This window comes from Haliaeetus albicilla, chromosome 4, assembly GCF_947461875.1.
Source record: "Haliaeetus albicilla chromosome 4, bHalAlb1.1, whole genome shotgun sequence".
Classification (NCBI taxonomy): domain Eukaryota; kingdom Metazoa; phylum Chordata; class Aves; order Accipitriformes; family Accipitridae; genus Haliaeetus; species Haliaeetus albicilla.
In genome coordinates, this window is record NC_091486.1 from 21,443,010 (window position 1) to 21,460,973 (window position 17,964).

Sequence of the window (17,964 nt, forward strand, 5' to 3'; positions counted from 1 at the left end):
AAATATATTAAGAATAGTTATATCAGACATTCTTACTTTCATCCTCAATGTAATCCTTCCAGTTAAATGTGCTCACTGTCATATTAACAAATGTACCATTTTCATCCATTGTGCTGTTAAAGTAGGAAATAATGTTTATTTCAAAAGTAGAATTGTCTGGAGGCCACTGCAGGCATTTATTCCTCAGGTTGCCCATGAACAGCTGCAGCCCTATTAGTGCAAATACACTCAGACAAAACACAGTCAGGATCATAACATCCGAGAGCTTCTTCACCGACTGAATTAGGGCTCCTACAATAGTCTTTAGGCCTGCAAAGAGAAAAGATCCATAGATTTATCAAAGAGTATCTTTGTGCTTCCTATATAATTAAGATGTCATGCAGACACTTAAAAAGAAATTATTTTTTATTTTTCAAACAGTAAAGCTTCATGAGCAGCCTCAGAGCTTGTGAGGATGAATGAAAGAAAAAGATTCTTTTTTATGAATATGCAATGTATATATATTCCAATAAATTAAGTATTAAAAAGTTGTTCTCAAGCAGGAAATTTTATCAATCATGCTTTCCTGTTATAGATTTGATTTTATTTCTTAATTTTTCTCTGCATTTAATATTCTTCCAATAATTCAGTTTCCAGTTAATATTAAATATGACTTCACAACAGTATGAAGACAGAATGAGATAGAATGGCAAGTAATTTTGAGGAAAAAAAATTAATATCATATATGACTTTATAACAGTATAAAGATAGAATGAGATAGAATTGCAAGTAATTTTGAAGAAAAAAAATAATTTGTGTTTGATAAACTTTCCTGTGCAATATTTATCTCCTGTTTTGTAGCGTTTTTTGTTGTTACTTGATTGTCTGTAAGACTAACGTCAATCTGAAGTGGTAAAATAAAGGAAAAAATTCAAAATCAAGAAAGCCATAGCACTAAAGCTTTATTAATGTAAAATAGGCAATTTGTCATAATAAAATGCAGAAAAACAAAGCAAAACAACCCATAGGCCTCATATTTTATGCTTCATGCAACAATCTGTTAAACTCAAAGGCTGATTTTGCAAAATAAAAAAAGCTAATGCTGAAAAGGCAAAGAATCATAATCCAGGCTTATGATCCATGCCTTTTTTTTTTCTTTTTTTTTTTTTGGCAACACAAGCAGCAAACAGCAAGACTTATGCTCAAAAGAAGTGAATTCAACTTCAATGGAACGAAAGTCAGCCTCGGTGTTTAACCTCGCTCTCACCTGGAATGACTGATATTGTTTTCAAAGCTCGGAGAACTCTGAATGTTCTCAACGCTGAGACATTGCCCAGGTCCACAAACTCTGTCACATATCTGTAATAGGGGAGTTCACACACAAACACAATGACAGCACACAAATAACAGTTGGAGATACGAGGGGCCTAACACCTTACACCAACTACTTCTTACCTGGGATTACAGAAATAGTTTTCAAAGCTCTCAATACTCTGAAAGTTCGAAGAGCTGAAACATTGCCTAGGTTTACAAATTCTGTTACATACCTGTAGGATTAAATCACAGTTATTCAGAATTGAGGCAGAGCTTATACTAATTATGTGGGTCTTCAAAACCTCTGTGGCAATATTAGCAATCATGCTTCCAAATTTACCTTTCTTTTCAGTACACCTCACTTTCATTATTTATTTCCATCAATTTTGTTTAAATTTCATTGAAGTGAAGTTCACTACTTTGTATTTGAACAGCTAATTAAACTAATTCTCTTGTAATAGGACGGTGACATAAAGTCAAAGGGATGGCTTCCATTCTGGTGAGCAGAAAAATGTAGGACATGAAATTAGTGTCCCTCAGCAGTAATTACACTAGCAGCTGACACTCTGTGCTGGCTCCTGCCATATTTTACTTTGATTTATGAGTACTAAAATGTGTGATATGGTGTCTAAACTTCACAGGTAGCAGAAATTAAATACTTTTAAATCAATATATTTATTATAATAATATTTGCCGCTAATTTCATGCCCTAAATGCTTAAAAAGTTCTTAAACCACTTACGCCATTAAAATGACACTGAAGTCAAGCCAGTTCCATGGGTCTCGCAGAAAAGTGAAACCTTCTAAGCAGAAGCCCCTTGCAAGAATTTTGATAAGTGATTCAAACGTATAAATTCCAGTGAAAGTGTACCTGAAAAGCATCAGAGCGGGAATAATGGATTTTTGCATACTTATGCTTATAGACATTGCCATGCTTCATCAAAGATGACTTACAAGAAAAGTGTTTGGAGGCAAAAGAAGGGAATTATAACTTAACTTGCCCCAAACACTTAATGTAATCATTGTTCAGTAGATGAAATGTGAACCTGACACATATATAGTATTCATTTTCTAAAAGGCTGATTTAATCTCAGTTTTTGTGCTTGCAAATAATTTCAGATTCTAGTATTTATATATACATTTCAGACTTTGATATTTATATGTACATTCTCTGGCACTCACAGGGCTGCCTCTTAACTTGCATTCACAAATCAGGTAGATCTCTAAGTGTTACAAAAAATGATTTTTTTTTTTTAATGTCAAAATCAGTTTTGTGAAAATCAGTTCTGGATAATAACTATACTCATGCCTATAATACAGGTTTATTTCATAAATAATCATTAAATATAAGAAAGTATGCCCAGACTGTTATTCTTGAAGATGTGGAGCATGATTACAGATTTGCCTGGTGTGGGAACAACCATTCATCTAAAAACATAGGATAGTCAGTTATAACCAGGGCATTGCAGGGACTTCCGGAGACCTACGTGGGTCTGTGCAGACCTCCAGAATAAAGGAAATCTACCTACAGACCCTACTGTTCTTTCAGACTTTCAGCTAAACCCTAACAAGCCATAGTCACTGTTGAGCATACTGGGAATGGGTGAATTCTGGTGCGGTTCCTAAACATAGCATTCAGAGTAAAATTCCTTAATGCAGTGAAATAAATAAATATAAATCAATAATGGCTATTGGATAACAGGAGGAAATGAAAGAAACCACAAGTGGTTAGGACCAGGTTTTTCATGAGTGGTATTACTGCAAAGGAAAACATAATATTTCAAAGGAAAACGTGTATCTGTTTTTTATTAGAGAACAAGGAAGAGAAACAGAGATACTTCATGGTTTCCTTACATCTGTCAGCTCTTTGTTACTCCTTCATTGGTAAGGCCCTTTCCTCAGCAGTTTGAGATTCCTGCGGTTTGGGTGTTTTGTGTGCTTGCTGTGGCTGGCACTTGTGAGTTCACATCAGCGAGCCACGAAGAATGTCCCACGGTGCTAAGATCATGGATACTCAAGCAATACGTGGCTGGCCTCACCAATGACGTGCAAGAATTTTACATGCACATTTGAAGTTCTGGAGCTCCTTTTCCAATTTACAGCTCTGAATACTCAAGGACAAGAGCTTGTGTTTGTACTTCACGGTAGAAGTTCAGATATTCCTCAGACATAACTTTAAAGAACAAGGCATTACTCTTAAAGCATTTACATTATTCAACAGGAAACCAGAAAGATATTGATGATCTCATGTAATCTGATTCTTTGTGACTCTGGAAAAGCCCATTCTGTCGTGCAACTTTCCATAAATGCTTCTTGTTTGGAGTCACACAAAAACAAAGACGTAACAATAAAGAAGTAAAAATGTTTAACTTACTCTACATTCTTTGTCCAGTCTGGAGGGTTACTCATGGTCATAAATACACAGTTGGTCAAAATAGTGCACATGATAAGCATGCTGAATAATGTAGAGTATAGTCAAGGCATGTAAGTCAACAAAGTATGACAGTTTTATAACACTGAAATAATTAAAAATATTAAGTATATAAAAATATGTAAAAATAAAGTGACATTCTAAATAAAATCTGAAAATAAAGCTTTGCACATAATTTTATCTATTTTAAATTGTATGCCATCTGGCATGTTATGGTGCACTTACTGTAAAACAATGCACTACTTTTATAATTATGGCAGGTTTAGGATTTAAATGAAACTTAAACACATCCTTAAGTCTGTAAAAATATGAAATGAGTACCCAAACATAATTACTAATTGAAGCCAGAGGGGATCATTCTAAAAGATTTTTAGGAAAAGGTTGGTTGTTTACGCCCAAGTTGTTCTTTGGACATAATTGAAATACATTTGAAGATATTCTCCTTTATTCTGACCTGGATCTTTTGTAGGACACCTACCCCAATGCTGAAAACACAATGCTGAAAAAGTATGCCTGAAAAAGCAGCTCTTTACCCATGCTCTTTTGTCCTTGCTAAGTGAGTCTCGTTCATGAATAGCACTACTGGTCTTGGTAAAAGTGTGACCTTAGATATGTTCAAGTGCAATGGTTTGTTACTAATTTGGCCTTAGCTGCAAGGCTTAGTATGGGATCAGGTCTCCTTTTGTATATAAAGCCTGATACTTAAACTCTGACAGCTTTAGGTGGTTCAGTAGAGAATTCTCTCAGTAGGAATGAAGATCATACTGCAATTCACATCTGATCATACTTAAAAAGCAGCAATATCACCATATGTTTAGTTAGCATAGTACACCCACATGGACATAATTTGTATATCCATATGAAAAGTATTATTTCAGTAATTCAATAGTTTTAAATGGCAACCCTTAAATCAACATTAAGAAAAAAGGATATGAATGTACCAAAATCTTGATAGCAACTTTTCTGATGGGATTAAAAGGAGTTAAAATGTACAAGGCAGATGTGGCACTGAATCGGAAAATTGCCTTTCCCTTATTCAATACTATGAAAGTCTGCAAAAAAGAAATACAAAATTAAAATACAGTGTTGACTACATAAATCTTTACCTCCTTCTAAAGGATTCCATTCTCTGCCCGTGAGGTTCAAGTTCCATTCTACTGTGTACCTGTGGTAGGAAAACAACTGATTTCTATGAATACAGTGGGTTAAGCCTTCCACAGCAAATTCTCCAATTTGCTGAATTTCCCAGCATGTGGACTAAATTCTGATGTTGTTAAAACCAGTGGGAATTATCAGCACCAATGTCAGTTTATCAATATTAGCAAAATGCAGCATTCCATCACTAAAGTATTTTCAGTTTTATTTCTAACGAAGTCTTTGATTAAAGTCAGAGTTTCAAATTAATCAAATACACTCTACCTTGTGAGCAAACACGAACAAAACCAAAACAGCAAAAGGACAATTCAAAATGGCAGTTGGTGTTGGGAACAAATACTTGACAGAATTATATACACATATATATGTTGACAACGACAAACACCTGTCACTAAACAATTAACCATAATTTAAAAATAATTTTGCTTTCATTTTTTATTTTTAAATACTACCAATATAAATTATATGTATTTTCTAAAAATGTATCTGTGAAAAAAATAAAAGGGATTAATAAATTGCCAGCTGTCATCATTCTGAGCAGTCTGAGACAAACGTGCACCAGAATTTGGCATCCTATAACTACAAATCTTTTCTTCAAAAAAATGCTGTTTTCATTTTTAACAATATGCTCTTATTTTCCCTATATGTAAACACCAAATTTAGGTAGTTATTATCTTTGAAAATTTGACCTGATAAACCTACGGTTCATGTTCATTACATTCTGTTCCTGTTGGTGGTCATCGCCTAAGTGTTATCGTTTTTATTCCAAGTGTATTCATGTGTGAGGTTTACTGGCATCTTTGGTGCTGTTTGAAATTTCTTCAGGACATGACTATTCTTCATTCCTTTCGCTCTTTGTCGACGGTAATGGCTCTGCTTTGTGTTACCATAATAGAGTCTTTGTTACACTCTCAGCAGAGCTATATAGTATCACTGTTCTCCATGTTGATTTCCATTCTCTGTAAAAACTTGGCTGTGATCAGAAAAATGCTGCCCTCTCCGTGGCCTTTACTGCCTATCTGGTCTGCCTTCTCCAGGAGAGAAAGCAAACCTCTCTACAGTGGGAAAGAAAACAGGTAAAGGAGTTTTGCCAGTGCCTGTTCACCAAATAACATCAAGCGCAGCACTGAGGATGACAGAGAATGGACTCACACTCATTGGCATTTCTCTCTGCCCTACAGTCCTTCACCCAGCTAGAAACGCTGGAAAGATGTTGCCTGTCCCAAGGTCACTGCTGCAGCAGGGCCTGAAGACAGACTACAATTCACCTATGATTTTCTCTGCATTGACAAGTTGATGATTCTAGTTCATCATTTAAGATGTCCATGTGTTTTCTGTCGAGGACATTAGGCTGGTACGTAACTTAAATACAGATGTCACCTGTGACAACAGAGTCTGCAGCTTACTAATTACTCTTCTAGATGAACAAGTCCATCAGTAGTCTGAGTTTTTACACTTTTGTCCCCCCAAATTTTACTATTTTTTCTGAGCATTGGAGGTTAAAATGTATACTTCAGTACTTCTCAGATTTTTTGATACTTCATTTGTAGAAGACTTGTTTAGAAAACTTTATTCATGAACTTATTTATGCAACTTTGTTCCTGAATTTTTTTGCAGCTAGTCAAGAAAAGGGCTTTGTGTACACAATTATATTGTAAGTAAGAATCTGCATGGAACTGTTGATATAACCAAAAGCATACAAATGAAAATAACCCTTGGTAACACTCCTTCTCTGAGTTTTCATGTCTTTAGATTTCCCTAATATTGTTAATATTTGTATTACCTACAGCATTGTTTATTTAACTTTGGCAACTGTTAGGTTATGCAATTACATATGGATTCTGCTTTCCTGTTCCTATTACTGAAGCCATAATTTTAAAAACAGTTTTGCAAACCACAAATATAGGCACTAAATGGAGAGTGCTATCGGCATGATTTTTTCCTAACAAAGTAAGTTTCTTTACAGCTTGAAATATTTTATGTCTTCATTTTTTTGTAGTTGCTCAACATCAAGTTTCGTATCTCGATGGCAGCCTGGAATGCTTCAAGCCGTCATCAGAGCAACTCTGTCCATTTCCTTCTCTGTTTCAGAGAGATGGGAAAAGATAATCCCAAGCACTTGTCCATAAAACACCTTCTGCATTTTTTAATTTAGGGTTATCATCCACAGCTTTACCTTCCTTCACTCTCCTTACCCACAACACTTCGCAGGTCTGTCACATCTTGATGCTGCTAAAGGAGCATGTGGAAATAAGCAGATAGAGAGTACAGAGGAGAACCTGCTCTTACTGTCAGCTGTACCTTTCAGTAACTTGTGCAGCACATAAGGTATTTTTAACCATTCCCAGGCTGGACTATTTCAGATCCTGGAGGAGTTTAACACAGTCTTCAACTGATCCCAGCTACGGAGATATACTTGTTTGTTACATGTTTTTCTCTTAAGTCATATAATGGTAGCCTGTTTCCAGACTGTATGCATCATTGCTACAAGACCAAAGACCATATACTCTGCTGCAGATCCTGACTTTTAAATGGTCGAGGGGCAAACTTTTTACTTGAATGGATCTGTTTGAACTAGCCTTTCTATCTCCAAGTCCCTGGCTTGTGGGTCATGTGAAAATGAGGACTTCGTATGACTGTGCAAATCGGAAGGGGAAGTACACCTCTTTTAGGAGTTTACTTTCTTCATGGAGCACAACTATGCTATTAATGGTCCAGTTGTGTTGTAGCCTCACACATGTAACTCAGGCACTTTACTCTCACAAATCATAACTCTTTGCTCTGCTCTTTCTGTATAAAAACTCTCAGTTAGTCTTCAGAACAACAAAGCTATTGTTTTTCAATTCCTTCATCAAAACCTAGCTTTTCTGTGGTGTCTGCCACAGGCTTCTAATTGACAGCTGTACAGCACAGATCTATCATAGCAATTCCAAGCACCTCAAGCAACAGTTTTCATTGTGGTAGTTTTATATGACCCAAGACTTACACAGAGTCTCTATATGCTACATATATAGATAGATATATTTTATACATACATATATAGATATATTTTTACATGTGTTACATAGCTGTAACAGAAACAAAGAACATGGTTACAGCCCTTTATATCACTAACTTGGATGGATGCTACCTGGTTATCTACAACTGTCTCCACTGCAAAACCATGCTTGGAACACCTCGTTTGTCACATCTGGTCTTACTGCTATATGGAAATGAGGAAAATTCAGTCATGTTCTCAAGTTCAGGCAAGCTCAGGAAGCGATATCTTCTGTACAATGAAGTCAATAACAATTAACTCAATGGAAGCTGAAGGAGTCACAATATAGAAGAGCATAAATCAGTTCTGTTAAATGAAAGGAAGTTTCTGTGTATTTAGTGGCTTCATGGCTCTAACCTCATATCTTGTGATTAAGCTTTTCTAGTATAGAAAACTATATTCTATTTTGTGCAAAAGATTACTCACTCACTTTTTTATTGATATAATATGGGTCCAGGTCTTCCAAAGGTTCAGATACCATTCCTGGAGGTATGTCACCGTAAATAAATGGCAGTGTCTTTCCTGCCTCCAAGTCACTGTTTGGTTTTGGACCATTTTCATCATCATCATCTGCATGTTCTTGCTTGGGCTTTTTAGCTTTTTCTTCTGCAGAACGCTTTTCAATAGCTGCGAGAGAATCTCTAGTAAAATAGCGGAAGCTTTCAGGTCCTGGTGGTACCAGCAGTGCCTGTGCCATGTTTTCATCCTGCAAATTTAATTACTTTTAGCCTCTTGCATAAGAATGACCTATAAAAGAAAATTAGATAATTTAGGAAAACTACATTGTACCATGTTGTGGTTTAACCCCAGCCAGCAACTAAGCACCACGCAGCCGCTCACTCACTCCTCCAACCCCCAGTGGGATGGGGGAGAAAATTGGGAAAAGAAGTAAAACTCGTGGGTTGAGATAAGAATGGTTTAATAGAACAGAAAAGAAGAAACTAATAATGATAATGATAACACTAATAAAATGACAACAGTAGTAATAAAAGGATTGGAATGTACAAATGATGCGCAGGGCAATTGCTCACCACCCACCGACCGACACCCAGCTAGTCCCCGCACGGCGATCCCCCCATCCCCACTCCCCCCAGTCCCTATACTAGACGTGATGTCCCACGGTATGGAATACCCCGTTGGCCAGTTTGGGTCAGCTGCCCTGGCTGTGTCCTGTGCCAACTTCTTGTGCCCCTCCAGCTTTCTCTCTGGCTGGGCATGAGAAGCTGAAAAATCCTTGACTCTAGTCTAAACACTACTTAGCAACAACTGAAACCATCAGTGTTATCAACATTCTTCGCATACTGAACTCAAAACATAGCATTGTACCAGCTACTAGGAAGACAATTAACTCTTTCCCAGCTGAAACCAGGACATACCAACAGAAAAAAAAACATTTGCTCAGAAACCCTCTCCAGGCCTGAAATAGAAGCAGCATATTTCAAGGCTGAATGAAAGTTAAAAGCAACTGCTCAGAATTTATTTAGATATTTTATAAATTATTTTTCACCTTTTTCCTGTTGGTCTAGAAAAAGACACTACTTCTGCCCACAAACACTGCTTTGCCTGTGTCCTTAGACTCTCCCAGTTAGAGCAAAATACTGATACAAGTGTTTTAACTACATCTTTTTTTAACAGAAGTATAAATGCATATTCTATGAAGTACTCCTGAAAATTTTAAGCCTATATTTTACATTAATACATTTTGTCTTCCCGTATTTTTTCAAGTATCAGTAATCCGACTTTACAAACGTAAATGCTTTCATTAACCAAAAAAGAAGTGTTCGTACGATTAATGCTGTTTAAATGACAGCAACTGAATTATGGGAGGAACAAACATAATTCTTTCTTACTGACAGTTTACTGTGCTGAAGGTTAATGTTAGATACCAAAGCAGGTTAGGTTGCATTTATTGACTGTGAGCTGTGAATCAAAACCACAAGCCTTTTAAGTAAAAGGAAACAGGATGTACAATCAAGACTATGTGGGAAAAGAATGCTGTTCCTGATTTTTTGCAAGGCAAGTGTCATAATATTATTTTAGACTAAAACTACTTTGAAATCTAAGACTTTGGTTCCCTATGAATGTCTTTGGTGCCAGTGCTGGATGATGTAGTCCCTGCTGCTTTTTCTTGCCCTCTGCACCAAACTTTCCACTGTACAATAGGTGTCTTTACAAAGCCTAGCATTGCATCGGCTGAAAGTGATGTTCTTTTCTGTCTTCCAAGTCTTTCTGCAGCAGGACTAGTTACTTAAACTGATGCACTGTACAGCACAGAGGAGAGGGTTGAACGGCTGGAGGGAGGGAATGGCAGAAGACAGGCAGATCTGCTTAAGGAGCAGTGGCACCAAGTAAGAAATGATAGCTTTATTTGATGTCTACTTTGCAAAAGTTTGTGGCATAGTGTAGTAATAATTTTAACTATGAAAACCAATTCTTAAGTTTCAGTGCCTGAAATGAGTTCTAATTGTGTTTTCTGTACATGAAGCCATCTAGCCTTCCCTATATTACCTCATGAATGTGCAACTTCTATATTCTGGAGTTGCCATGTCTAGATTTGAAACATAATATTGTATTCATTCTTATTCATTCAATAGTCTTGCTCCTAAAGCTTCTTGACTGTCTGGAGCAGTTTGTAGAAATTGCACACATGCACACACACAAAGTGCTATAGTAATGATCTTATGAAAAAATTGATTTCTTTTCAAATGACCCTCAAAAATTCAAATCCTGTACAAAGGTAGAGGGGGATGTTAAAAAGTGCTTGAAGAATCTACAATAGAAAACTGGAGGAAAGACATTAAATAGCATATTCCTAAATCTGAATTCCCAATACAATGACATAGTGGGTAAACCTGCTCCCGTGCCACCTCAAGTCTTTGTCTCTGGCATGGGTTCACAGCACAGCATCAGTGTGTACAATCAACACTGAGATCACTGAAATAATTTAGTCAGTCTAGATTATAGCACCAAGCATCTAAGTAACACAAGACAAGAACTGAGGTACCTGATCATAAATTCATAAATAAAATATACTGTAATGTAGACATGGAGAAAGCTTTTCTCAAGGAAGAGCCTGGAGAACAATGAGTTAATGTAATGTGTAGAATCACAGAGATCCTGGAGGGGCTGGAGGTACTGATGCAGTATAAATTGAAAAATAAATTGTTAAGCCAGCCAGAGTCTCCAGCAGGCAACCTTATCACATGTTGCTATACTGAAACTTCTGCTACTAATTTGTAGTTTGTACAAGATGGAAGCCTTTGCTGAGACCTGTTTTTTATTAATGCAACTCCCAATTATAAGGATGCTAAACTCAAAAATTGTCCTTTATTTGAGAATTAAAAGCACACGCATTCTCTGGATACAGTCCACACTCCCTTGATTATTGCTTCTGGCCATCCAGGATTAATAAACTAAGAAGATGTTTGAGGTTTCCCTTTGGTCTTTCTGAATAATTGATTCCTTTATTCCACATTTTAGGCAGGTCTGTGATTCAAGTTGTTGACCTAGGTGCCTTTTCTGTGAAACTAGTCTTAAAAGATGCACCCTCCCAGAGTCACCAGTGGGTCTGCCTTCTCTTTATAGTTCAGTGCATTTGGTGAGGCTGCTTCTCATCCATTAACACCTATGGTTATGAATGCTATAACAAAATACATTGTCCTCACTAGAAATACATGTATTTGTATTGCTAGAAGTCCACAAAGGGGACAGTGAATGACTGGGAAAAGTAATATTAGCAGACTTCGGATTTCACTGTGTTTCTCAGACAATCATTAAACATGCTTTAAAAAAGTTTTCTTGACAATTTGGAAATATTACTTGACTCCTGCCTCCACTACTGTCTAGTGCAGTTATATGTTTCCTGGCTGCTGCTATTACACAAGAAGGTTTTTCCCATACTAAATATGCCCCAAGTGTTTTCATTCAGATTATAGAGCTTAACAGATCAACACAGAAATATGTGTTTGGTTACTGTTGCTACACTTGTAGTAGTTTAATAGAACAATGAAACAAAAGTAATTCTGTTCCATGCACTGAGCCCTGAACAAGCTCTTAGCAATCCTTGAACTATGAGCCACTTGTTTGTTAGTGATAGGTTCCCTCTTCTTCCTTCACTAGTTTTAAAATTGCTTGTTATCCGGTAACTAAACTGCCAGGACATGAATGATACTGGGCAGAATTCAGACAAAGAATTCTGTATATCTAGTCATTTCAGAATAGCTTTCATTAAAAAAACAATCTTTAAAGGAATAGTCTCAAAAATACATGTGGTCCAGGCCCCTCAGTACATGATACTGTTCAGCAAAAAGAACTTCAAGTATTTGAAATACAATTTGGGCCGAGATACCATATGTATAATGGTCTCTACAATTCAGTAGATTTCATTAGAAAAAAATAAGCTCCGATTTATTAAAGTCATGCTTTCGCCAAATAGATCCACTTAGTTGTATTTGAGCATTGCATTCCATAAATCCTTTTCCAGTTTTCCCTCAATCCCTTTCCTTAAATAATAAAATTGAGCAATAAACAGTATCCATATGTTCTTAATTTTATGCATGTTTCAGTTAATTATATTATGTCCATGGATAACTCGTTAAATTTTATTTTTTAATATAATTACCTTCTCACCATTTACACAGAAGATGACTCAGAAAGTAAGTGAAATATCTGTGCTAATGATGTCAAATTAATTTTTGTGTGTCTCTGAAAAAGCCAGAAGTGGCCTGAAGGCATCTATTTTTATGATATCTTAAATTAGGCAAATGGTAAAAGTGAAAGTATTGGTGTAAGAACCAGGTGGACACTATGATCATTTATTAAAATCATCAGGTAATATAACAGGTTATTTGCATTCTGCATGAAGCAGTCCACATACATCCTTCAAAATTTTCAAGGTGGAGAAATAGCAAACCCTGCAGTGTTTCTTATGGGATGGGGTTTTTGCTTTTAGAGCACTGGCATTTGAATGATTTTCCTGCTAAAACCTTGAAAAAGCTGACTACTGAGATTTTCATTCCATTAAAACTGAAACACTGGCACACGAATGTGCATCTGATTAGGGTTGGAATAAGTGCAAGGATAGCGAATGGAATCTGTAAAATGACCAACTATCATAATTTTCCTATGCTAATCTTTTATTGGAGAGGCTGTAATTTGGGAATAATACCTTCCTCTTTGCCAAGCACAGCAATAGCCTCTCAGATGCTAAAACCTGTATTAAAGACTCTGCTCTAAATCTCTAGTGTTAGTGAGACTAGCTGTCTCACATCAGGCCAGTAAAGAAGCTTCTCCAAATCAAAAAGGTGGGGCTCCCATGGTAGGAGAGACAGAAAAAACAGGGCTAGTGGCACCACTTCAGCATCAGCTACAGATTATTTTCTGCAGCTTTAGAAGTAAAAAGTGTAGCTGTTCTGTGCTGATGTCATCAGAAAATTACCTCAACTCAAACTACACTGTCCTGAGGAGGAAAGAAGTGCAGAGGGAGTGTACGCAGGAAGAGTCAGCAGAAACGAGTCATCTTAACTGCCTCTTTTAGTATTTGGGGAGTTGTTTTGCAAAATTCACATATTAGTTTTCTGGATGTCATGGTTGAACCCCAGCCAGCAACTAAGCATCACGCAGCCGCTCACTCACTCCCCCCCACCCAGTGGGATGGGGGAGAGAATTGGGAAAAGAAGCAAAACCTGTGGGTTGAGATAAGAACAGTTTAATAGAACAGAAAAGAAGAAACTAATAATGATAATGATAACACTAATAAAATGACAACAGTAGTAATAAAAGGATTGGAATGTACAAATGATGCGCAGGGCAATTGCTCACCACCTGCCGACCGACACCCAGCCAGTCCCCGAGTGGCGATTCCCCGCCCCCACTCCCCCCAGTTCCTATACAAGATGTGACATCACATGGTATGGATACCCAGTTGACCAGTTTGGGTCGACTGCCCTGGCTGTGTCCTGTGCCAGCTTCTTGTGCCCCTCCAGCTTTCTCTCTGGCTGGGCATGAGAAGCTGAAAAATCCTTGACTTTAGTCTAAACACTACTGAGCAACAACTGAAAACATCAGTGTTATCAACATTCTTCCCATACTGAACTCAAAAACATAGCACTGTACCAGCTACTAGGAAGACAGTTAACTCTATCCCAGCTGAAACCAGGACACTGGAAGTGAAGATAAGTTATGTTTAAGTTACTATGCTCTGATCAAATTCCAAATTGGGTAATGCTGCATTCAATTTATCCTAAAAAAAGAAAGGGGATGAGTAAATATTAGTTGGTTGTGAAGATGATCTAAAATGAAATATTTTTATTGGAATTTCTCATGGCATTTGTGCACAGAGGCTAGTTTCACAAAGAAAAACCTATCCCCTTATCTGCTGAAGTGCTTTGAAGTATTTTTTTACTGTTATAGATTATTATGTTTTCATAACTGACATTTACCTTGTTTCTCCTGGCATCTTGACACTATTGTTAACTGCTTTAAAAATATTTGAATAAGAAACAGAACTCCAAAAAGAAAAAAAGACCCCCAAAATGTCACTGCTGTAATCCAAAGTGGTAAATGCAATGCTAATGCAGAGATAATTGAGATATCTGAAGAGATATCCAGTCAAAACTATCCATGGGTCCTAAGCCAAGGAATCCCTGAATGTCAGTTCCGCAAAAGTAGGTGTTTTCAAGGAAAGGAGTGACTTCCTCAAAGCTGAAAACAGCCTCCAGCATTTAGCACCTGCCCAGAACCTGCCTCTTCTTTTAAGTGTAATCTACTAATTTGAACTATGATAATTTGTGGTTACAGGTCCTAACTCACTAATATGTAGGGTTTGTTTTTCTTTTTTCCATTCCTTCCAACATTTATCATTCATATGTTGTGTCATTTTCCTTAGAATATAATTTATCTGTAGCAATGACTATAATTTTTGTCTGGATTTGTACAGTCAGCCCCAGTAGCCTATAGGCATTACTGTTATGTAACTAAATGAAAATAAAAATAATGAAATCACCACCAAGTATTTGTTAATAAAATTAATAAATCACAGAAGACAAAATACTTCTTATTATGAGAATATGAAATCAACTAATAATGGCATGGAACAGAAGTATTTCCTTAATAACACCTTACTTTAAAAGGACTTAGAATGGGGTAGTGATAAGTGGCTGAGTATGAATTGGTCATTCCCATTGGCTGAAACCTGACTGAAGAACAGTAAATACAGGAAATACTAATGAATTAATACTAATGAATTAATACTAAAGTGGTGCTTCAGGGATGTTACATGCAATTTTATTTAATATCCTCAGTAATGACTTGCAATAAAGTGTGAAAGCATGTTAACTAAATCTTAAGAACCCTAATCTCAACAAAAGAAAGTACTGTAAGAGTTTGGAAATCTGGGTAGAATATATACATGAGGTTCAATCTGACTGGTGAAAGACTAGGCAGATAGGAAAACACTCAAAACAGATTAGATTACAGACTGGGAAGCAATCTCAGACCTGTCTGAAAGATCCAGAAGCTGTTTCTTTGGAGGATATCTTTGGAAGCTGCTCTCTCTCACCAAGATACTGCTATGGATAGTCTTTCCCCCCTTTTATTTGCCTGTTTGTGCCCACTGCTGTTCCACACTCATCTCTTTTCTTCCCTTTCTACCTCACTTCAACATTTGCTTTTGAATTAATTTGTTCCTATTTTTTCTCTCCTCCTTCCTAGGAGTGGAAATAGCAGATTAAGATTCTTACATCAAGGCCAACATACATGGTACCTAGTAAACTGGAGTAATCAAAAATAGATAGGTTATGTAAAGAAATGAACCTGGATTCCTCATATATGTACCTGCAAGTTGTAGAACCCCCAAAATAAATTGTTTGACCCATTTATTTATAAAAATTGACCAAAACCTCCAGGAATTCTTTAAATGCAGGCCTGCTTTCTATTTTCTTTAACACCATAAGTTGCCTCTGAGAAGGTGTGAAAAAAGAGATCAAGTGTGAATACTTGAAGTATTGGAGAAACCTGAAGAAGGCCAAATGAAAACCATATGCAATTGAAGAGGAAGAGGAAGAGTGTCTTTCTTAGCACATCAACCTAGTTGGAATACAGTACTTAATTAATATTTTTCAAATACCTTCCAATGTTAAAGATCCTTACATTCTAATGGAAAATAGTTACAATACATGTAACACAAATTTCTACAGCTAGACCTCATTAAAGATGTTGATTTAATTTTCCCAATGATATTTTAGTGAAGATATATAGCGCTATATCAAATGGCCATCTTATGAAGTGAAACATTATTTCTGGCTGAGAAGAAAAGATAGTCTTACCTTTGTTTTTCTAAGAAATGCCAGATCTCAGAATTTAGCCACTGGATCTTTTGCTATCAGGAAAACAAAAAGGCTGCATTTCTAGCAGAAAATGGAATTGGTAAGAAAAGTTTTTCCTTGGGAGCTGAAGCTTCTTCAAGACTGAAGTTTCTTCAAGACTCTCTCATTCTTTGTTGCTCTGTCCAAATCTTCTCAAAATTAATCGCAATAGACAAAGTCTACATATCCACATAAACACATTTCCTAACCTAAGAACAAAGAGACATAGGAAAAGCAGGATGGAACATGGGTTAGTCCACAAAACTTAGCACAGACTGAAAGTACATTTAAGAATATTATTTAAGTGATATGTGTTTCAAAAATTCAATTTATTCTGCATGCTTTAGCTAAAAGGGAAAAATGGGTCTTGTTGAGATTACTGCATGACTAGTGCAGTCTTTTATAAACATGGGATAACTGTGCCCAGGCTAAACAGGAGTGTTCTCATCTGTCACTTAGGGAACTGCACAGTGTATCATTACTCCCCACTGGCTTTACTGTCTTTAACCAGGAATAGAAGTTAATTCGGTCTATATTTGCATGAAAATATGGATACTTCTTCATGTTCTTTATCTTAGAGAATGTTGGTTTTTCTTCCTGTGACAAAATTTTTCATTCATCTCAAGCAAAGTAATAGAAGAAAAAGACAATTTCTTTTCTAGGTTCTTCAATTTAAAGATTGCATCATTACAAAAGCTGAGCAAAGGTTGGCTATGGCTTCCTCAGTCTTTAAAGCTTTAATAATCTGAGTAGCTAGTTCATTACATTTAAATAGTCTACTTACAGCTTACAAACTTTAGTCTTCAGCCATTGAAATTGAGATGAAATGTCTTTAAGACATGTATTCTCATTTGAACTAGATATGTTTCTGTCTCTTTTTGTACTTTTTTTACTGTTGTTATTTTGATTTTAGTCCTAGAGAAGAAAAGAAAAAGAAGACATCCTTCTTTTCTAGGTCTCTTCTCCTGCTTAAACAGCCCTTAATAATACTTTTCTCCAAATATAGTGAGAATGAGCAGCCACTGTAGAAACTCTGTAGACAAAGAAAATCAGTGTAGCCACAGATCGGGCCAAAGAGAACACAGAAGGTGGGCAAACAGAAAGTGAAAGCTTTCTACTACAGCACTGCTCCTCTTATTTATAAAGATAGAAGATCTACAAGTACTCCTACAGAAAATATATTTCAAAAACTAACCTAGATTTTACCTAGTACCAGTTATTATTAATCTAGAATTACATTTTTCCCAAAGATACAATAAGTGGTACCCCAATTAGAGCTTCTATTTTTTTAATAATGTAACGTTAAGTCATTCCAACGATTGCTAACAGCAAACTCTTTCAACGTCCTGGTCATTTTGAGTAAGGCACTGATTCAGCACATCTTACTGTGGTGAGTCACTACTGAAGAGGCTCCACTGAAGACATCTGAAAGCTGTGTCTCCAGTACTAACCTCAGGGGATCATGACTCTCATACTGCCACCAATGATACTTATCCACCAATGCATATTTTCCACTGAATGCAGCTTTACCTGGGGGTATGTAGGGGATTTCCCCATCCATTTGCCTATTGGGTACATCTGGATTCTGTCTCTGAAGTAGCGTTGTGGCTGAAATCTGATCTCATGGTCAGATACAGTGCAAGTAAGCAAAATGTGTAAGTGCTGTTGCTTGCAAGTTTTAAAATA

General features: G+C 36.5%; 1 protein-coding gene across 2 annotated transcripts in view; it reads right to left on the reverse strand.

Annotated features, from left to right (window-relative positions):
- LOC104317365 (sodium channel protein type 2 subunit alpha) overlaps window positions 1-16,500 on the reverse strand; it is a 68,974-nt gene extending 52,474 nt beyond the window's left edge. Inside the window, exons 1-7 of one of the 2 annotated variants that reach the window (XM_069781273.1) lie at window positions 16,240-16,500; window positions 8,346-8,662; window positions 4,657-4,775; window positions 3,667-3,756; window positions 2,035-2,163; window positions 1,435-1,526; window positions 37-309 (exon numbers count right to left, since the gene is read on the reverse strand). In XM_069781273.1, the coding sequence (XP_069637374.1) occupies window positions 37-309; window positions 1,435-1,526; window positions 2,035-2,163; window positions 3,667-3,756; window positions 4,657-4,775; window positions 8,346-8,612 (970 nt within the window). In that variant the 5' untranslated portion in view covers window positions 8,613-8,662; window positions 16,240-16,500. Of the gene's footprint in view, window positions 1-36; window positions 310-1,434; window positions 1,527-2,034; window positions 2,164-3,666; window positions 3,757-4,656; window positions 4,776-8,345; window positions 8,663-16,239 lie in introns of those variants that run through there. The other variant, XM_069781272.1, reaches the window with a different exon arrangement.
- Between the last annotated feature and the right edge of the window lie 1,464 nt (window positions 16,501-17,964).